At 42.0% G+C, this 22,713-nt stretch overlaps 1 protein-coding gene across 2 annotated transcripts in view; it reads left to right on the top strand.

Annotated features, from left to right (window-relative positions):
- SOX6 (SRY-box transcription factor 6) overlaps positions 1 to 22,713 on the top strand; it is a 326,300-nt gene that overhangs the window by 226,214 nt on the left and 77,373 nt on the right. For both annotated transcript variants that reach the window (XM_081345836.1, XM_081345835.1), the window contains one exon: positions 21,470 to 21,619. In XM_081345836.1, coding sequence (XP_081201962.1) covers positions 21,470 to 21,619 — 150 coding nt within the window. The remainder of the gene's footprint in view (positions 1 to 21,469; positions 21,620 to 22,713) is intronic.

Raw genomic sequence — 22,713 nt, 5'->3', positions numbered from 1 at the left:
GGCCAACAAAATATGATAACATGAAATTCAAGGTGTATTGATATTTGCAGCAGCAGGAGAGGGACTAAAAATGTAAACGTTGTAACTGCAGCCGAAAGGTATGCAAGAATATTGGGCGCTGATTGGCTTCATTAGCTCACCTTATTGAATGAAGATGGGGCTGCAGTTGAAGAAATCCTTTGTGCAGCATCACTTTGCAGTAGTATTATTTAAAAACAAATCATTTGCCAAATAAAATACCATTTAAAAATGAAACTGGAAAAATGTATTTTTCTACCCTGCTACATTCTTCTGTGTATAATGCATTGAGAACAATATGTAATTAAAAATGGTCTCCCTGACAGATATTCCCCCCCCATTTGAATAATAGTGATTCTGTATTGAAGACCAATCTGTGGCTCTCAGTTAACCTCCACTATTCTAAAGGGGTTATATTTAATTAACACTGACTAAAGGCCTGACCTAAGAGGCAACTGAAAATGATTGAACTGCAGTTTCATAGCCAGAGCCTAGTCAGTTGGGAGAATAGTTGGGGGGAAAATTAGAAAGCACCATTTACTGAAAAATTCCTTCCAACTAAGCTGTATTTCAATGGACCATTTAATGCTCAGATGGACAAAGGTATTACTTCAGTCATTGAATTGTATCAAACCCTTTCTCAGAGGCCCTGTTTTTTTAAAAAAAAACACTCTACAGGAAAAGCAGTATTCATAGCAGAGCAGCACTCAGTCTGTTGGAAAAAAGAAAAAAAAGTGAAATGGGGTGAGACCTAGTAACCAAGTTACTGTGTACTTTTGCTTTATCCTCAGATGGGTTTCCTAAGAGATCTGTAGTTCTGATTTTAGGACTGTCGTAAAGTGTACAGCACAATGTTGTCTCAACTTCCATTCCCCTATTTATTACTTTGTCTCTTTTCATATGAAGCCCAGTCTCTCTCTCTCTCTCTCTCTCTCTCTCTCTCTCTCTCTCTCTCTCTCTCTCTCTCTCTCTCTCTCTCTCTCTCTCTCTCTCTCTCTCTCTCTCTCTCTCTCCCCTCCCTCCCTCCCCTCCTCTCTCAGCCAGGTCTCTAGGTATTGATGGGAACAATCAATATTTCTTAAAATAATTTGCCAAACTACTTTTCATCCTTGCTTCTTCTGGTTTTTTAAATGCTGACTTTAGGAATTCCTGTTCGGATTGCTGTAAGTTGGCAATAGATTAGATGGTGCTTAGTTTGGAGTAGAGCAATGCTGGACTTGATTGGTTATTCCTCTGCTTCTTGAGCTTCCCTTCTGCGCAGAAGAGTGCCATGCTGTGTGTGGGTCTCCCTGTACCTGCCTTTTCCTTTGGGACATTGGTCCCACCTCAATGATAGTTGTGTTTGTTTTCCCTCATGGATGCCATCCTGCATTCTGCTACTTTAATTTTATGCAATCTCCTTATTTTCCTGATTCTTCTGGCTTTATATTTTTCATTTTTTTAACATTATACCAATGCTGTCACACTAAGCAGAAGCATCATCATCATCATCATCATCATCATCATCATCATCATCATCATCATCTATTTTATTTATTTAGCGTATGGCATTTACAGAGGTCATGGAGTCATCATCCTGTCTTCAAAGGAGTGATTAATATATGTATTGGACTGTCCCTTCTTTTCAAACCCCTTTGAACCCATGCAATTAGCAGCCTTTTTAAGGAGCTTGATGCACAATGCTTATCTAGAGGTTTTTCTTTATAACTTGTGGAAGCAAGGGGAAATATTGCCTATGGAGGTAGAAAACAAGTAAGCTCAGAGAGCACCAAGGACTCCTTAGATCAACTGTGCAATTTAAATAAGTCCTTGTTCTAAATGTTTGACATTGTACATTTTAAAATATATACTTTATGTACCGTACATATATAAGGAAATAGGAGCAAAGATCCAAGAGCTCAGGTAGAAATGCTTACACAAGCCCATGACCAGCTGAGAGGAGGGACATGGCAAGCCATGCAGCCAATCAGAGTGCAACTGTTATCTAAATTGGAAGGGAACTCTTGGAACAAACTTCCTTGAAGGGTTTAAGGCAGCTCCTCCAGAAAAATCTCACTTTTAAATCAAAGTTGGAAAGCAGGGTCAGGGACTGCTTTTCCAATGGGTTGAAAGTGGGAAGATGATGATTACCCATTATTGCATTCCAGAAGAGTTAGGTGATCTGTACTTATTTATTTATTTTTTATTTATTTTATTGGATTTATATACTGCCCTTTCCCGAAGGACTCAGGGCGGTTTACAGGGTATTTGAAACAAGGAATACAAAAGTTAAAAACAATTAAAAAAGATTAAATCAATCCCTGAACAAAAGTAAAAACCCCAATTAAAATTTAAATTCTCAGCCTGGGCCACAGAGCTCGAAGAGCCAGGTCTTCAGGTCCCGGTGAAATGAACGAAGGTCGGGGGCAGTCCTAAGCTCCATGGGCAGCTGGTTTCAGAGGGCAGGTGCACCCACTGAGAAGGCCCTCCCCCTGGGTGTTATCTGCCGGCAATCTTTTACCGGCGGCACCCTGAGAAGACCCTCCCTGTGGGAGCGCACTGGATGAAGGGAACTTGATGCTGGCAGCAGGTGTTCCCTCAGATATCCCAGACCCAAGCCATTTAGGGCTTTATAGGTCATCACCAGCACCTTGAATCTCACCCGGAGGGCAACTGGAAGCCAATGCAGCTCACGGAGTAGAGGTGTTACATGGGAGTATCGGGAAACCCCCATCACAACTCGCGCGGCTGCATTCTGCACCAGCTGAAGCCTCCGAGTGGTCCTCAAGGGCAGCCCCATGTAGAGAGCGTTGCAGTAGTCTAAACGGGAGGTCACGAGCGCATGAGTGACTGTGCGTAGGGCATCTCGGTCCAGGTAGGGTCGCAACTGGCGCACCAGGCAAACCTGGGCAAAAGCCCCCCTGGTCACGGCTCATATATGATCTTCAAAATTGAGCCGTGAATCCAGGAGGACGCCCAAGTTGTGAGCCCTATCCATGGGGGGTAACACCTCACCCCCCATCGTTAAAGGTGGAATAGTCTGGTTAACCCGATATGCCGATATGCACAGCCACTCAGTCTTGGCAGGATTGAGACGAAGCCTGTTTCTCCCCATCCAGACCTGGACCGCCTCCAGGCAACGGGACATCACGGTGAGGGCATCGCTGGGTTGGTTCGGGGTGGAGAGAAAAAGTTGGGTATCATCAGCGTACTGATGATACCCCACCCGAAACCACGACTGATCTCACCCAGCGGCTTCATATAGATGTTGACGATCAGGACACGGGTGGTCTTGTCGATATCATCTGGGAGGAGTTTGATTCTGTGACTCCGGAGGAAGTGGACAGGATCATGGGGAGGCTGAGCACCACCACATGTTTACTGGACCCGTGCCCTTCCTGGCTGGTTTATGCAGCCAGGGAGAGGACACGCAGCTGGTTCCAGGCAGTTATATCGGCTTCTTTGAGTGAGGGTATCTTCCCCACCGTCTTGAAGGAGGCGGTGGTGAGGCCTCTCCTCAAGAAGCCTGCTCTGGACCCGGCTGTATTGAACAACTTTCGTCCTGTCTCCAACCTTCGCTTTCTTGCGAAGGTTGTTGAGAGTGTGGTGGCGCATCAGCTCCCTCTGGTCCTGGATGAAGCGGATTATCTAGACCCGTACCAATCGGGTTTCAGGCCCGGGCACAGCACGGAGACGGCATTGGTCGCGCTGGTGAATGATCTCTGGAGGGCTCGGGACAGGGGGCATTCCTCTGTCCTAGTCCTATTAGACCTCTCGGCGGCTTTCGATACCATCGACCATGGTATCTTGCTGCGGCGTCTCAGGGGATTGGGAGTGGGAGGCACAGTTTTACAGTGGTTCTCCTCCTATCTCTTGGGACGTTCGCAGTCGGTGTTGGCAGGGGGGCAGAGGTCGACCGCGAGGTCTCTCATTTGTGGAGTTCCTCAGGGGTCGGTCCTCTCGCCTCTCCTGTTCAACATCTACATGAAGCTGCTGGGTGAGATCATTCGTGGCTTTGGAGTTGGGTATCATCAGTACGCTGATGATACCCAACTTTTCTTTTCGACCCCAAACCACCCCAGTGATGCCCTCAACGTGATGTCCCGTTGCCTGGAGGCGGTTCGGGTCTGGATGGGGAGGAACAGACTCCAGCTCAACCCCGACAAGACTGAGTGGCTTTGCATATCTTCATCCCGGGTTTATTCGGACATTCCACCTCTAGCTATGGGGGGTGAATTATTACCCCCCGTAGATAGGGCTCGCAACTTGGGGGTCCTCCTAGATTCACGGCTCGCCTTGGAAGATCATATAGGAGCCGTGACTAGGGGGGCCTTCGCACAGGTTCGCCTGGTGCGTCAGTTGCGGCCCTATCTTAGCCGGGATGATCTATGCACGGTCACTCATGCGCTCGTGTCCTCTCGTCTGGACTACTGCAACGCTCTCTACATGGGGCTGCCCTTGAGGACCACTCGGAAGCTCCAACTGGTACAGAATGCAGCCGCGAGAGTGGTGTTGGGAGTCTCCCGATACTCCCACGTTACACCTCTGCTCCGTGAGCTGCATTGGTTGCCAGTTGTCTTCCGGGTGAGATTCAAGGTACTGGTAACGGTATTCAAAGCACTCCATGGCATGGGGCCGGAGTACCTCAGGGAACATCTGCTGCCAGCATCAAGCTCCCTGCGCCCTGTGCGTTCCCACAGAGAGGGCCTCCTCAGGGTGCCACCGATCAGAGAATGTCGATTGGTGGCCCCCAGGGGGAGATCCTTCTCTGTGGGCGCTCCGGAGCTGTGGAATCAGCTACCGGTAGAGCTCCGGACGGCGCCCGATCTTCGCTCCTTTCGTCGCGATCTCAAGACATTTTTGTTTGTACAAGCCGGCCTAGCCTGAGGGGGGGGTGTTGGGGTTGTTTTATCTTTCGCTTTTTAATTTTTCTGGGGGTTTTTAGCGTTGTATTTATATTGTTTTTAACTAGGGCAATTGTTTAATCTTTTTTAATGTTTGTATTTGCTATTTTATTCTGCCCTGTGAACCGCCCTGAGTCCTCAGGGAGAAGGGCGGTATATAAATGTTATTAAATTAAAAAATTATTAAAATGTTGAACAGGAGGGGCGAGAGAACCGACCCCTGAGGAACTCCACAAACGAGAGGCCTCGGGGTGGATCTCTGCCCTCCCATCAACATTGACTGCGAACGGCCCAGGAGATAGGAGGAGAACCACCACCACTCCCAACCCCCTGAGATGCCGCAGTAGGATACCATGGTCGATGGTATCAAAAGCCGCTGAGAGATCTAATAGGACCAGGACAGAGGAACAACCCTGTCCCGAGCCCACCAGAGATCATTCACCAGCGTGACCAATGCCGTCTCCGTGCTGTGTCCAGGCCTGAAACCCGATTGCTACGGGTCCAGATAATCAGTTTCCTCCAGGAACAGAGGAAGCTGATGCGCCACCACACTCTCAACAACCTTCGCCAAAAAGCGAAGGTTGGAGACTGGATGATAGTTATTTAAAACAGCTGGGTCCAGGACAGGCTTTTTGAGGAGGGGTCTCACCACCGCCTCCTTCAAGGCGGTGGGGAAGACACCCTCCTTCAAAGAAGCAGTTATTACTGCCTGGAACCAGCCTCGTGTCTCCTCCCGGGCCGCATAAACCAGCCAGGAGGGGCACGGATCCAACAAACAGGTGGTGGAGCTCAGCCTCCCCATGATCCTGTCCACATCATCAGGGAAACAGGATCGAACTCAGTCCAGATAACATGCTCAAGACCGTCCGATTCCTCCACGTCAGACTCCGCCCAGTCAGAGTCCAAACCAGCCTGGATCTGAGCGATTTTGTCCGTCAGATGATGACTAAACTCCTCGGCCCGTCCCTGCAAGGGATCCTCCCTCACCTCCTGGTTAAGAAGGGAGCGAGTCACCCTAAACAGGGCAGCCGGGCGATTATCTGCGGACGCGATGAGGGCAGCGAAGTAATTAGACTTCGCCGTCCTCATCGCCGCAAGGTAAGACCTTATAAAGGTTCTTAGCTGCAATCGGTCAGATTCGGATCGGCTGGACCTCCAACCGCTCTCTAGACCCCGTCTCCAACGCTTCATCTCTAGGAGCTCCACAGAAAACCATGGAGCCCAGCGGGATCTGCACCAGGTCAGGGGTCGCAAGGGTACAACACAGTCGAGTGCCCTGGCGGCCGCCCTGGTGATGGTTAAACAGGTTATGCAGATATATCCTTTATGACTATGTTGCATTTCCCCACTACCCTTTCTGTTAAAGCACAAGATTCTAAACTACAAATAAATAAGTATATACAAACTTCAAGATATTTAGGTAAATTACATTCCAACACTTCCTTCCTCTTCTTAAACTAAGGTTTCTTTTTTTCTGTTCCCTGTTCTTTTTTTCTACATATTACCAAAGTTGTAGCCAAGACAATTCATTCATTCCTGGTCATTGAAGGATAACTGACTGACCTTTTTTTTTTTGATAGTCCTTTAATTCAGCTCATTCACAAGAAGATGAAGTATCTTCTGTATTTGAATGTTAATTTTTTGTGTAATATATATAGCTAATATTTAAAGATTAAGCATCACTTTCAGCAAATATCTTCTGGTTATTATAGATAGTATATTGAAAGGGATATAGGTACAGGTAATATCTCAGAACATTCAGCAGGCATTCACTAACAGAGGGTTGCATTGAACTGATTTTCTACAAGTGGTAATTTTTGTTGCCAAGATCTACAAAAATACAGTTGGGTGTTTTTTTTTGACAGATTGCAGTTTGCTAAATCTAGTAGCAGTCACTTTGAGGGAATCTGACTCCAATTTTCACAGATCTCCTTGGTGTTATTTCCATAATTCTGTTTCCATCATTTTCATAATTTTGTTATGGAAATAGTCATTTGTTCACTTTAGAGCAGGGCTCTTCAAACTTGGCCCTTTTATGACTTGTGGACTTCAACTCCCAGAATTCCTCAGCAAGGGTGCCTGGCTGAGGAATTCTGGGAGTTGAAGTCCACAAGTCATAAAAGGGCCAAGTTTGAAGAGCCCTGCTTTAGAGTAAATGGATAATATTTTGACATTAGGAGTCCCAAGGAGCACAGATGACACCACAAATGCATGTAGATGTATTATACACACAAAGACAAAAATGCTATATTTTTGACTTTTCTGATTCCTTTCTGATGTTTCTTGTTCCTCCATCCCTTAAGTCCTTTGTCTCAGTCAAATGAATTAGGACAATTTTATTTTCTCTTCTGATTTTCTTTCTGTATTACATTGCTTTATTTTTTTTTGCTTCCTTATTATCTTTTTTCTGTCCTTTACTCATTATTCTCTCTTGTGTCCTCTGAGAAGAAACCAAAGATATAGCATTTTTGTCTTTGTGTGTGTAATAGATCTACATGTATTTGTGGTCTCATCTGTGCTCCTTGGGATTCCTATGGCCAAAATATTTCCATATTGTATCACAAAGACCAAACTTTAGTTATTTCAATCAGATAATTTCCATTGTATAAAGTATAGACTTTTTTGTCAATTTAAATATGTAACAAAACAATTGTTTTATTTCAGATGCAAAGGGAAGACAGTGCTATGTGCCAAATTCTTGTGATAGCTGAAGGGTCTGGCAGCTATTTTTGGTTTATCGAAGTGAATAAATGTGCTTTTGGGGTGCGCTTTTGATTTTATAGTAAACTGGTTGTGAACAGGTAATTCAAGGAAGTTATAGTTAAACATTATAATTGAAACTGTCCTATGTAATTTGGCTGTTCTCAGGGACCACAATACCCTTCAATTTACTTTGTCAAAGTTGCAGTTCAGAAAAAAAGTATTAAAGCCCTCTGTTGAAGATCATACTGTGTACATAAGTCATAGAAGAGGTGCTTCTGTTTATTCTCTGGCTATAAATGAAGTGATTCTGATGCTCTTTTACCCAGAACCCTTCCACATTTCATTGTGCAGGCTGAACTAGCACTGGGAAAACTACTTACATAAGCCAGCATGCATAACTCAGTTACCATGTAAAATGCTGATGTTGTATAGTTAGCATCTTTACATATGTACAGCTATGGAGCAAGGCAGTATATTTTGTAATCTTTCATGTGAAGAAATGCAGATGTATTAGCCCCAAAATAATAATTGTAAAGGTAGAGAGTCCCATATCTACTATCCTCTTTTTATGACACTTCAAAAGAAAGGTAGAGTATAACATTTTGCCCCCTTATTGTTCTATTGCAACAGTACAAAAAACTGTGTGAAGGAGTATTTGTTTCCTGATGCCACTGTATCTTCAAGAAGTACTGCATTGCATGTTATCTTGGGGGGAAAAAGGGATAATGTCCTAGAGTTGCTTGAAGAATTTGTTTCTGTTTTGGTTTGAAACATCTGGGCTAGAGAATCATATTTCAGGACCACCAACTCTGATTCAAGACTGACCTGACCCAAATTTTTCAGGCAGATCGGAACATAGCCATCATCAGAATCTCTACATGTAATATTGTCCTGCAATTTGTGGTAAAAAAAATCTAGCTGGACAGTTAATACAGGTGATCCTTTTTGCTTCCAAATAGAGAGAATTAGGAACAGAAATTCATGCATGATTGAATTTCTGTCTTATTTTTATTATTACATATGTGATGGAAAAGAAACTATTGTACCTTCCCTCACCCCCCACATACACCCCACACACTGTAGGTTGACAAAGAGCAGGAAATATTAACTATAGAAGACAATTCTAAAGGTGAGGTAAATTACACAGTTTTGCTAATATTTGTGGTAATGGAATAGATACGACACTTTCAAAATGAATTAGATTGTTGTTGATATAAAGTTACCACCAAATAAGAGGTCATTTAAAAACCCTAACAAAATGGAAAATCTGATCTCCCTTTTTCAAGGTCGCTAATAAATTCATTTTAATAAATAGATGAGAATAAAAAAGGGTGTTTTATTTTCTGTTTTTAGGATTTTTGCATAAATAGGTAGCCCACATTTGATCCCTAGCAAAGACTAAGATTTCAGGATCCAGTACAAGTTGGTTACTGAGACCAAAGGTTTATTCTTCTAAGCTTTCGGTCTTGTGCTGGAGAACTTCAGAGAACTTCTCTCTATCCAGAATATGTGCATGGGGCTGTGCTACACGTTGTGTTGTAGAACAGCCCAGTGCACATATTCTGGAGAGAGAGAAGTTTCCTGACAATGGACTCAGCATAAGCCTGAAAGCTTGGAAGAATAAAGCTTTGGCCCCAATAACTGACTCAGATTGGATCCTGCAACATTATCTGGAGACATGTATATTTACCTTAATTCTAAGACTGCTTGATCTTTAGGTGCAAGTATATCATCACAGAAATGTATATACTGTATGTCTCAGCAGGACTTAAGTCATTTAAAATTCTGTGGTAATTATCTTTACTCCTACAACAAGCGAGTGTTTTTTTAAAAAAAGGTAAAGGTTTTTTGTACTTTTTGCATTTCTGATTGTACTGGCATTTTTATAACTGATTTATTGTAGTTAGCATTATGAATTACTACTTTTTTAAACACAAAAACCACATACGGCAAGGGTGTCAAACTCAATTTCATTGAGGGCCACATCAGCATTGTGGTTGCCCTTGGGGGGCCAGGTGGGTGTGGCTGGGATGGGTGTCACCTACTGGGTGGGTGTGGCTAGGGTGGGCGTGGCCTACTGGGTGTGCATGGCCAGCTCGACATCACTTGCTTCAGGGATTCCTGGGTAGGACTGGGGCAGATCTGAGGGTCTCTGGCAAAGGAAGGTGGGACCGGGGCAAGTGCCAGGACATGGTGCCTCCCACCCTCTCTCCCTTCCATCCTCTGTTCTTTCCTCCCTCCCTCCCACCCTCCATTCCTTCCTCCCTCTGTTCCTTCCTTCTTTTCTTCCTTTCTCTGTTCCTTCCTTCTTCCCTTCCACCCTCCCTTCCTTTGCCTTCTCATCTCTTTCCTTCCCCTGCACTCTGGCAGGGGTGATGGGAGGGGGAGGGATTGCCAGCACTAATATGCTGCTGCTGCCCATTCCTATACTATGTGGGTGGGTGGGGGCAATCCTGTTGAAAGGAAAGCCTCATGGCTGCAAGGCTGGAAGTGCTGGTGGGGGTGGGGGTTGGCGCTGATCTACAACCTGGTTGTGTCCATCAAAGCCAGAACACACACAGCCTAAGATCGACTGGAACCAGCAAGGAGTTGCCCTGCCACCTCTGTCCTGCGTCCCGGGGCAATTTATTCTCTGGAGAGAAAATAAAAAACCCTTTTTGCCTTCCTACCTCATTCTCCCTCCTTCTGGCTTGTCTCTCCAGAAAAGAGAAACTAAAATCTTCTTCCCCCAGTCAATCTTCTCTTCCCCTTTAAAAATTCCTCCCCAAGAGCCTTGTCCTGCCCCCAGCCTCCACGGAGGCCTCGGGAGCTCCCGACCTCTCTGCTGAAACATCAGAGCTCTGGCAAAGGCTCCCAGGCAGCGCCGATCCCTCCCCCAATTCCCATCTCCACTACACTTCCTTCCTTCTCATCTCTTTCCTTCCTCCATGCTCAGGAAAGGGTGATGGGAGAGGGAGAGATTGCCACTGCTGCGATGTTGCTGCCAGTCTTGTTATCCCGCATGGGGGGGGTGTCTGTCCCAGTGAAAGGAAAGCCTCATGGCTGCAAGGCTGGAAGTGCTGGTGGGGGTGGGGGTTGGTGCTGATCTACAACCTGGTTGCGTCCATCAAAGCCAGAACGCACTCAGCCTAAGATCCACTGGAATCAGCAAGGAGCTGCCTTGCCACCTCTGCCCCGCCCCCCGAGTGTGCACACAGGAGACGGCCAGCGCCGGCATCCTGGGTGAAGTCAGCATGTGTGACAAGACAGCCAGCAGGGACACTGGACTCTGCTTGCGCATGCACGCAGGGGGTGGGGCTGCCCCGTGGATTTAATGCTGAGCGTGTTTGGCTTTGATGGCTGCAACCAGGTTGTAGATCAGCACCCGGTCGGCCTGGGCCGGGCCAAGGTGCAGCGGGCCAGTCCTTCGCTCTTTTCAAAGCAGGTCCCCGGGCCGGATGGAACCACATGTTGGGCTGGATCCAGCCCGCGAGCCTTGTGTTTGACATGTCTGACATACGGTGTCAGATGGACACTGTAGCATTCAAAACAAAAATTAATGTGTGTCTCTTTTAAGTTTGTGGCATATTATCTGGGTCTACCAATATTTATATTACTGGCCAGCCTCACTCTCCTCTGCAGTAATCCTGGACAGGCTGATTCTTGTGGAACATAATGCAAGAAATCAACATTTAATAAAGGACTAGGCAGGTTTCTCTAATTGTGGATGCTTTTGCATGCAGTTTTGCCCTTTTCTGGAATCATCATCATCATCATCATCATCCCCAGCAGAGGTCAGCAGTTTTGCCACTGAGTTATTTTATGAAACCTTTTAACATCTGTCCCACGGTCTGCTGACTTCATTAGCAGTTCAGAGATCTCTGTGTGCTTAGAGCCATCCCAGCTCTTGTTCATCTTCACAGCTGTGAATCAATTCAGGCTTTCCAAAACAGGGCAACCAGATGGATAATAGAAATAACTGGATAACAACAAGAAGGGAAGCAACAAGTGAAGAAACAAATGTCTTGAGTTCCAAGATAATTCGGAGGAGTTGTTTTGGGGCTTCTTTTTTCTTTTAACAATTACAATTGCCAGTCTGTTCTTAAGAAACAAGGAGAAATGGCATTTGGCTCAAAAAGGAAAGTCTATTCATATCTGTGTGGGAACCTAATCAGGCTCTTGTTTCCAGTGACGATAGCTCCCCAGTTGAACCAGGTCTGTGACAAGAATACTTCTTTTGTATGCCGATTAATGTGGAAGCGATAAAATTTCCTATAAGAGACATATGTGTTTACATCTCAAGATGTGTTGTTTGACAAAAAGCTTTGTTCTTTGCATATTTCTCTTGCAGAGCTTCATGCTGAGTTGTTTTTCTGGAAAGCTTTGATTAGCTAGAATTAGTTTGCCAAAGTAAAATAGATATTTGTTTCATGAGTCCTCTTGCTGAGCTGTAAATTGTAGTCAAATGTATGAAGAGTGACAGAAAGAAAGTGCTTATTTGAATCTCTGGCCAATGTTAGGCATATACATAAATACAAGCAACCATTTCAAAAGAATACAGAGAAATATCCATATTTTGTGATCTAGTACATGACGAGATCCATATATATCCAAACACAAAATACTCTTATTTTACATCAGATACTGGTGTAATATTTAAATAATGAAAACTCTGACTAGTGAATATGCTTTTTTTCTGTCAAGCCGGACAAAAGATACAAACACACACACACACAAACAGAGGGTATGAATTGGAGTATGTCTGTTGTAGAAGTAAGGATACAAAGTTATGTAGAGTTAGAATGATGGGGAGGTATAGAGGTAAGTAAGCCTAAACTGCCATTTCTCCCCTAATTCCTCACTGTTTTCTGCTACCATTACTTATATTTTTTTATGCTTTGTATAATATTGCTTATCCTGAAAGGGAAAGAATGTATATATGGATATGGGTATGTATATATATGTATACTTATAATAGTTTCCACCCTGACATTTCCAGGGTGATCTGTTTTTCTCTCTGGCTTAATGAGAGAGATGGCTTTCATTCTGTGAAAAGTTACTCAGTAGAGTAAGATCCACTCCAAGTAAGTAGACTAAGGAGAATGATTCACAATCTACCCCTTGTCTTTGTAAATATTGATCTTCCAGTTAAACAATACTCTAGATATAAGTCACTTTTTCCGTAGACTTTGGCAACTTCTTCAGCAAGTGCTTTTCAACTTGCAAGTTCTATATTTCACCCCTCAGAGGACATTTAACTTAGGAGGGAGGGGGAGGGAGGGAAAGAGAGAGAGAGAAAGAAAGAGAGAGTAAACTCACTTCTCCTTCTCCTCTCTCAGTATTGTTGGGGTTGTGCTGTTCACATTGTGAAGGAAATTCCTACCAATGTCAGCAGGATTTTCTTACCATTGCAGAGGTGTCTGAAACAGGAGAAGGCAGAGGATTCAGATAGCTATCCTGTAGGCAAAGAATGCAACGTCTCTTCCACCCCACCCTCATGTTTCAGTTCAATGTGAAATGCATGATTCTTACATCTATTTGGTCCTTTGTCTACACTTCCTAAATAGCCTTAGAACACTTTTATATGTCAGATGTCTCTTATGAACTGGGGGCGGGGGGGGGCAACATGGATGCAACCCCTGCCTTTTACTAGTTATTTTTGTCAGCCCAGTTACTTACTCTCAGCCCTTGATATGGCTCCTAATGAGGAACAACAGCTGTATTTATAGAGAGCCTGGTTCATACAAGACATTCCTTATGAAAACATATTCCTAGATAGCGTTGCATGAGGAAAGCTGATATAAACTAGCTTATGAAATTGTTAGCATGTTTAGCAGGCACTAATTAGTACAGTTTTAAAACTTTAGGATTATTTGTTTCATATACTTCCTGTTCATAGACTACATTATTCAGATTCCATTTTCTATTACGTTATTAATATTTAGCCCAAGTTAAAACTGAATACTTGTAAATAGCAGTAGCTCTTAGACTTATATACTGCCCCATTGGGTAGTTTACAGAGTCAGCATATTGCCCCCAACAAGCTGTCTCCTCATTTTGCATACATTGGAAGGATGGAAGGCTGAGTCAAACTTGAGCCCCATCAGGATCGACCCATAACACTAGGACTCTTTAAAAGGTATAATAACATTTCAGTTTTTATTAACACAATATTTATATTTAGCTAACATGATCTTACTGACATGTTATATAAAAATTGTGGTTTTGTTGCAATATTATTTTGGATGTAGAAACATTAATATTTACAATATATACATTCATAACAGGTAACATACGTTCAAATGAGATTGTTAAAGGTATAAAATGTGCATGGAAAAGATGCCCCAAACCTGTTATTTCAGCTTTTCCTTTATATCAGAACAATTTTTCAAGTATGTAATTTAATCGAGTTAATAACTTTTAAACTTCTGCTATCTTCAAATGATGTATGCAGTTGTAAGTGGGATTTATCATTTTTTTCAAAGAACCCGGATGCTGAGCAGAGAGCTGTTTTTCTAACAAGAGTATCTGGCTCCCTTGACATGCCCTTGTGCAGCAACAGAGCAGTTCTGGAGTTGCCTCTGAATTGTCACACAGTTAAGTTGCTGATGAGTTTTTAGCTTCTTTTAAAATTGCCTCCATTTGTGGGGACACAGTTTATCCCTCATGTCACCTCTTTAAATTTTATGGAATTGAATGCTCCTGGGGTTGTGCATAGTTAAGGATCCATAGAAGTTTTTTTTTTTAAACTCATGCCATGCTAAATTTCTTAGGCTGGGATTGAAAGAGGTGCTCAAGGTCACTAGGAAAAATTTAATCCAGCCCCCTGGAACCTCAAGCATTTTAAGGAGATTGAAATAGCTACTTCACGTCACAAAAGTGTTTTCAAAATCACTTTGGTTTACCTTAGCCTGGTGTACTCATAATTAATGAAAATAAGTGGCATCTTCTTGCATTTTAGCATCATACTGCATGCTCGGCCTCTTTGGGACGTGCACAATGCAATGATGCATATTGAAAAGAGATGGGGTTTTCATTGCTAGTGTACCTTCATTGGTCTGATCCCTGTTCCCCATATGGAAATCCATTGAACTAAACCATATATATAATTATAAAAATAGAAAGCAGAAGTCCAAGAAATCACAACTTGTTCAGACAAGTTAATTCACTGCAGTAGCTTCCCACGGTCCATTGTTTCATCTATGGCAAATAACAGTGATCTTTACTAAATCCTATAACATTTAGCTTCCTTATTTGTTTCTGAATTTTAAAATGCTTGATTCAAATGCTGGTTATGATTTGTTGTTGTTAGCTGCAAAGTTGTGTCGGACCCATCGCGACCCCATGGACAATGTTCCTCCAGGCCTTTCTGTCCTCTACCATCTTCTGGAGTCCATTTAAGCTCACGCCTACTGCTTCAGTGACTCCATCCAGCCACCTCATTCTCTGTCGTCCCCTTCTTCTCTTGCCCTTAATCTTTCCCAGCATTAAGCTCTTCTCCAGTGAGTCCTTCCTTCTCATTAGGTGGCCAAGGTATTTGAGTTTTAGCTTCAGGATCTGGCCTTCTAAAGAGCAGTCAGGGTTGATCTCCTCTAGGACTGACCGGTTTGATCGCCTTGCAGTCCAAGGACTCGCAGGAGTCTTCTCCAGCACCATAGCTCAAAGGCCTCAATTCTTTGGCGCTCAGCCTTTCTTATGGTCCAACTTTCACTGCCATACATTGCAACTGGGAAGACCATAGCCTTGACTATACACACTTTTGTTGACAGGGTGATGTCTCTGCTTTTTAGTGTGCTGTCTGGATTTGCCATTGCTTTCCTCCCCAGGAGCAAGCGTCTTTTAATTTCTTGGCTACAGTCCCCATCTGCAGTGATCTTGGAGTGCAAGAAAATAAAATATGTTACTACCTCCATTTCTTCCCCATCTATTTACCAGGAATTGAAAGGGCCGGATGCCATGATCTTGGTTTTTTTAATGTTAAATTTCAACTCAAGTTTTGCACTCTCCTTCTTCACCCGCAACAAGAGGCTCTTTAGTTCCTCTTCACTTTCTGCCACTACAGTGGTATCATCTGCATATCTTAGGTTGTTAATATTTCTCCTGGCAATCTTAATTCCAACTTTTGATTCATCTAGCCCTGCCTTTCTCACGATGTGCTCTGCATATAAGTTAAACAGGCAGGGTGACAGTATACAGCCTTGCCAGACTCCTTTCCCAATTTTGAACCAATCAGTGGTTCTGTGTCCAGTTCTCACTGTTGCTTCTTGATCTGCATATAGGCTTCTCAAGAGACAAATAAGATGGTCTGGTACTCCCATCTCTTTAAGAACTTGCCACAGTTTGTTGTGATCCACACAATCAAATGCTTTAGCATAGTCAATGAAGCAGAAGTAGATATTTTTCTGGAACTCCCTAGCTTTCTCCATGATCCAGCGTATGTTGGCAATTTGATCTCTGGTTCCTCTGCCTCTTCGAAATCCTGCCTGTACTTCTGGTAGTTCTCAATCCACATACTGCTGGAGTCTAGCTTGTAGGATTTTAAGCATGACTTTACTAGCATGTGAAATGAGTGCAATGGTGCGATAGTTTGAACATTCTTTGGCACTGCCTTTCTTTGGAATTGGAATGTAAACTGATCTTTTCCAATCCTGTGGCCACTGGTGAGTTTTCCAAATTTGCTGGCAAATTGAGTGTAGCACTTTTACTGCACCATCTTTTAAGATTTTGAATAGCTCAGCTGGAATACTGTCACCACAACTAGCTTTGTTGTTGCTCAGTTTTTCTAAGGCCCACTTCACTTCACATTCTAGGATGTCTGGCTCGAGGTTAGTGACCACCATATTGTGGTTATCAGGGATGTTAAGCTCGTTCTTGTATAGTTCTTCAGTGTAATTTTGCCACCTCTTCTTAATCTCTTCTGCCTCTGTTAGGTCCCTGCCATTTTGGTCCTTTGTCATGCCTATTTTTGCATTAAACGTTCCCTTCATCTCTCCAATTTTCTTGAAGAGATCTCTGGTCCTCCCCATTCTATTATTTTCTATTTCTTTACACTGTTCATTTAAGAAGGCATTCTTATCTCTTCTAGCTATTCTCTGGAATTCTGCATTCAATTGGGTGTATCTTTCTTTTTCTCCCTTGCCTTTTGCTTCCCTCCTTTCCTCAGCTATTTGCAAAGCTTCCACAGACAGCCATTTTGCTTTCTTGCATTTCTTTTTCTTTGGGATAGTTTTAGTTGCTACTTCTTGTACAATGTTGTGAACCTCCGTCCGTAGTTCTTCAGGCACTCTGTTTTAAATCTATTTGTCACCTCTACTGTATATTCAACAGGGATATGATTTAATTCATACCTGAGTGGCCTAGTGCTTTTCCCTACTTTCTTCAGTTTAAGCCTAAACTTTGCAACGAGAAGCTCATGTTCTGAGCCACAGTCAGCTCCTGGTCTTGTTTTTACTGACTGTATAGAGCTTCCCCATCTTTGGCTGAAGAGCCCATAGTCAATCTGATTTCTGTGTTGACCGTCTGGTGATGTCCTTGTGTAGAGCCATCTCTTGGGTTGTTGGAAAAGAGCGTTTACTATGACCATCATCATGATCTACGGTATTATTATTTATCTCCCATGATATTTGCCCAGTTGGCACACTCTTGGGTTCCTTCGATTAAACAATGTCATCTATCAAGACCTAGGGAGTGTGTTTTCTTTATTGTGGTGCCTGCCCCCTGGAACAAGATACCTTCTGAGATCAACATACTGCTGATGTTTCAGAGGGCCATAAAGACCTGCTTGGAGTCCCTTTATGGGATGTTATAGGTTGTCTGCCAGGCTCACCATCTTGTTTCTTTTATAATTTTTTAAGTTAGTCTTGTTGCTGTTGTCTGTTAGTTCTTATTATACCATTTTAACTTGTTTAATACACAGGAACTTGCCCAGATTTGCTTGGAATTGGATGGCATAAAATCAAACAATAAGTGTGATACCCACACTTAATTTCAGTACTTAATTAAATTGCATCTGCAAGTTTATTTGTTCTTTATAAAGTGACACACTCCTAGTTAAAACATTTGACATACTCATATATTAACACAAATATAGATTCATACACCTTTATTCACTGTAATGGATAATCTTCTACATTAGTATGCAGAGATCGTTCAGTGTGTACATGGCTTATTGTTTCAGATTTTTCCTCATGTTTAAAGCTAAAGCAGGGTTTATTTATTTGAAGTTTTGAAAATAATATTGCACCAACCATGAAACTATTATTTTATGAACCAATAAAAATACAGTAGAAGAATTTACAACTGTTAAAAATTTATACTGGTAATTACTCTGAAAACAATAGTTACGACTCCTGACATTCAGAGATGACTAAACCGTATTAAAATTAATGACTTTGTAGTAGTAAAAGAGCTATGAAGTTAACATTGCAATGGAAAATATTTCTGTTGAAGTATCAAATGCCAATATACATGTGGAACCTTGATCAGTATTTTAGTCACTGAAATTAGACTCAGTGCCAGTGGCTAATTTAATCACAGTTCTTCACCCCACAGCAGAATACAGCCATTATGCAAAACACTGATATAAGGATTATTTTTAGTCAACAGAAGAGTATATCTTTACAAGGCTAACAAAATGTTTTGAAATTCTGGACTACTTTGCCAATTAGATATTTCCTGATCCTGAAAACCAGGTTATATGAAGCAAATTTCATAATGAATAATGATATACTGTAGATGGCTGTGTGTGGTTCTGTTTTAGCCTTGTGTCTCTTGAGAGATGATCGACATGTTGCCTTATTTGAGGATAAATTGCTTCTGAAAAATATTGCTCTTGGACTAAGAATGACTCAGTGCCTTGCTTTGACATTCTTGAATAGATTTGGCCAAAGTATAAAAGTTCATTTGGTCATGCACTTTCTTTTCTTACTCCATATTAAGTATGTCTCCGGATTCTCATATAACATAGCTGACACAAGTAGATCTGAGATATGCCTTGAAGAAGACAAAGTGAGAAAACTGAACCTTCAGTTTAGGTACATTCTGGCTGGTTCTTGGGGCAATACGTGACATCTGAATCATGGCAGGGAACACATTTCGTTCATGCAAGTTGTAAACTGAGAAAACTTCAATTTTCTGTTCCCAAGTAAAGAGTGTCTGTAGATGGATCATGGCATTTGTCACAGCAGTATAAACTATATAAGGAAAAGAGAAGTACAACTTTTTAAAGTAAATAAGTACAGGCCCGGCTATATAAATATATCCCCTCTTACAACATCGCATTTTCCCCCGAATTATGTGCTTCTATTATGGTAACCCAATTTTGCTTGTGTATGAAATAATATACCTAGGAACTTTGCAATTGCTCATCAATAATATTCTGGTCTAAGAATTAAAGAATAATACTAAGAAAGAATATCATACTAGTTCATGTGTTGCGTGTGTGTGTGTGTGTGTGTGTGTGTGTGTGTATGAGCTGTCACTGTTGACAGCTGTCACTGTTGTGACTACAGCCTGTGGATGGCCTTGGGTTAGGCTGAAACAGGCAATAAGATTTGCCCCGTGTTTGGGGCCTAGCAAGGTATTCTAAAATACTTAACAAACACTTAACACACACACACACACACACACACATATATATATGTATGTATTTATATTTATATATTTATATTTATACACACACATACCTACATACATACATACATACACACACACACACACACACATATCACAGAGCATGAAAAAGTGTGGGATAAGAGGAGCAACAACCACAGTATTCATCGAAATCTTTAATTATAGCAAATTCTTAAATTTTGTATTCTCTCTGAGTAGGGTTTGCGTGACACAGTAGTGGAATTTATAATAAACAGACTAGACCAGGGGTCCTCAACCTTGGCAACTTTAAGACTTGTGGACTTCAAATCCCAGAATTTCTCAAATGGCTGAGGAATTCTGGGAGTTGAAGTCTACAAGTCTTAAAGTTGCCAAGGTTGAGGACACCTGGACTAGACAGACTGGTGCTGCTACATCTAGGTGAATTTCATGCAATGTGAAGTGAACTGGCCTTTCCATAGGCTGGTTGTTAGAGCATTATGGGGGAACAAGCTTGTAAGCCGCCCTGAGTCTTCGGAGAAGGGCGGGATATAAATGGAATTAAAATAAAATAAATAAAATAAAAATAAAATAGAGCATCATTTTTTATGTAAAGACCCAGAGTATTTACTTTGATCACATACATACATACATACATACATACATACATACATACATACATACATTTTATCTCACCAGTGAGATTTTGAGTACTCAAATTTTGATATAATCAAGTTCTGTGACTTTTATTTCTGTTGAAATTTGCAATGTTTTTTTAAAAAAGTTCCAAAAACCTCCAATCACTATGACTTAGGTGTAATTAGCCTTATATGCTGTAAGTGCTTGCTTATGTTGCACTCTTTGCTAATGACTGAATTCATGTGTATGTTTTGTAATGGTTACTGGGCCAGCCTAGACTGGCTGCCTCCAGCCGGTTAAGTAGGGTTTGGGGCAGGAAGCTGCTGCTTTAAATCTATCAGTTGCCGCCTATCGGCCAACCATATAAATAGCTGCACAGCAGCTCCTTGTTTGCTTCTGTTATGTTCTGACCTTTAATAAAGCCTGTTGCTGTTGAACCTTCTGTCTCGTTCAATGCCTGCAAGAACCGAATACTCAACATTAAGCACATCTGGCTTTTACAAATTATTCTTCATTAAACTTTCAGTTAATTATATATGCTGAAAGGTCTGCTTTGGATTACTATAATTTTTTTTTATTTGGCCATTTAAATGATAGTAAAGTTGGAAATTTCATACAAACCACCACTTTTTCATTGATTTTACTAACAAGGAAAACCTTACATAGATTTATTTGCAAGAGAGGAATAGACCTTTCCCTGTTTATAATGGGATAATTATTTCTATTGCTACATAAAGGTGAGGTTTTTAAGGCTGGTTGTTAAGAGACAGTTAACTATTTGGTTTGTTCAAGACACAGTGCATAATATTTTAAGAATATATATGACATAACTGTGCTTCTTTTGACAATGTTCAGTTCTCTAAAAAATGTAAAACTTGTTATGTAAACTCTGTAGTTATTTTTACTAACTTAATGTGCAGGGATCTCAATAAGTTTCTATATTAGCAACTAAAAGTGGTATATGTAACGTCTTATAGTTACTGGCAGAAACAACACTACAGGTAGTTTGCGACTTACAACCACAATTGAGCCCAAAATTTTTGTTGCTAAGCGAGACGTGTGTTAAGTGAGTTTTGCCCCATTTTACAACCTTTCTTGCCACAGTTGTTAAGTGAATCACTACAATTGTTAAGTTAGTAACACAGCTATTAAGTGAATCTGGCTTCCCCCTTTGCTTGTCAGGTCTGAAAAGGTGATCACATAACCCTGGGACACTGCGACTGTCATAAATATTAGTCAGTTGCCAAGCGTCTGAATTTTGATCATGTGATCATGGAGATGCTGCAACGGTCATACATGTGAAAAACGGTCATAACTCACTTTTTTCAGTTCCATTGTAACTTTGAATGGTCACGCAATGAATTGTTGTAAGTCAAGGACTACTACCTGTAATTGTCCATTTTCCTCAAGTCAGAGAAACACTGCAAGGCATTAAAAACGAAACAAAGCATTGTTGGTACGATAACCAGACAGCTCTCCAAGGTTTGTTTGTTTGTTTCATGTGACCCTTAATCCAGAAGTCTTCCTTTCCATATCTTTCATCAAGCTGGTTAGCTGTGTGATGCCCCAAGTCCAGGAACACAAAACACAAAAGCCCTGCCATTTAGGATTCTCTGCTCCAGGGCTCCTAAAAGAGAAAAGCTGTTCTTGTTTTGCAGCAACTCTATGCCGCTCAGCTGGCCAGCATGCAGATATCGCCCGGCACCAAGATGCCTTCCACGCCTCAGCCGCCCAATACGACAGGGACGCTGTCACCAACCGGGATGAAAAATGAAAAGAGAGGGACCAGCCCTGTAACTCAAGTTAAGGTACTGATTTAGTTTGTTCTCCTGAATATTCCAGCTGCACGTAGAGACCTCTTGAATCACTGTCCTTTAACATTGCTTCATTTGATATAAGGATACTGTATATGAGGATGAATCCATATCATTATAGAGCCGTGGTGGCACAGTGGTTAGAATGCAGTAATGCAGGCTAATTCTGGCGACTGCTAGCCAACTGCCAGCATTTCGATTCTCACTGGCTCAGGGTTGACTCAGCCTTCCATCCTTCCGAGGTCAGTAAAATGAAGACCTAGATTGTTGGGGAACATATGCTGACTCTGTAAACTGCTCAGAGAGGGCTTTAAAGCACTGTGAAGGGGCACATAAGTGCTGTTGCTATTGCTATTATACAGAAGGAGGCCATCTGGGATGATCCAAGGACAGATTTTCCTCATTTTTAAAGGAACTGCTACTGTTGATATTACTGAAAGATGTGTTTGTACTGGCAGAATATATATATATATATATTAAAAATTTATCAACAAGAACATCTCTTTGTACTTTAATTTCACTAAATCATTGACTGTTCATGGCATGTTGTCATTATTGTTGTTTAAGTTTAAATTCTGCCTTTTTGCCCACAATACATTCAGTGAGCTAACATTAATCTAAATAATCTATCATGCCTGAGAGCTGCCCTAGTTACCTGTTAGCTTCCAGATGCAATTTAAGGTGCTGCTTATTGCTTAATCTATGGGACTTGGAGTGTGCCCATTCTAGTTGATCTCACTAGATGGGCTGAAACATATAAAGACACACAGTCCCTTAGATAGCTTGGGCCTATGCCATGAAGGTCTTTATAGGTGATAATCAACAGCTTGAACTGAATCCTTCCAGTTCTCAAAATAGCAGGATACATGAACAGACTATGACACACCCATTACTTCATGCTCCATGGCATTCTCGACCAGCTATAGTTTCTGAGTTGTCTTCAAATGTAGCTACATATAGAGCACATTACAGTAGTCTCATTATGAGGTGACCCAAGGCATGAATGAAGGGCTTCCTGGTCACTGAAGGAGAGCTACCAGCACACTGAATGTACCTGTGCAAAGATCTTCTTGGCCACAGCTACTACC

Source organism: Vipera berus (assembly GCF_964194415.1).
Source record: "Vipera berus genome assembly, chromosome: 1".
In the NCBI taxonomy this organism is placed as follows: domain Eukaryota; kingdom Metazoa; phylum Chordata; class Lepidosauria; order Squamata; family Viperidae; genus Vipera; species Vipera berus.
The sequence above is the reverse complement of the archived record's forward strand: the minus strand, read 5'-3'. Positions and strand labels throughout refer to the sequence as shown.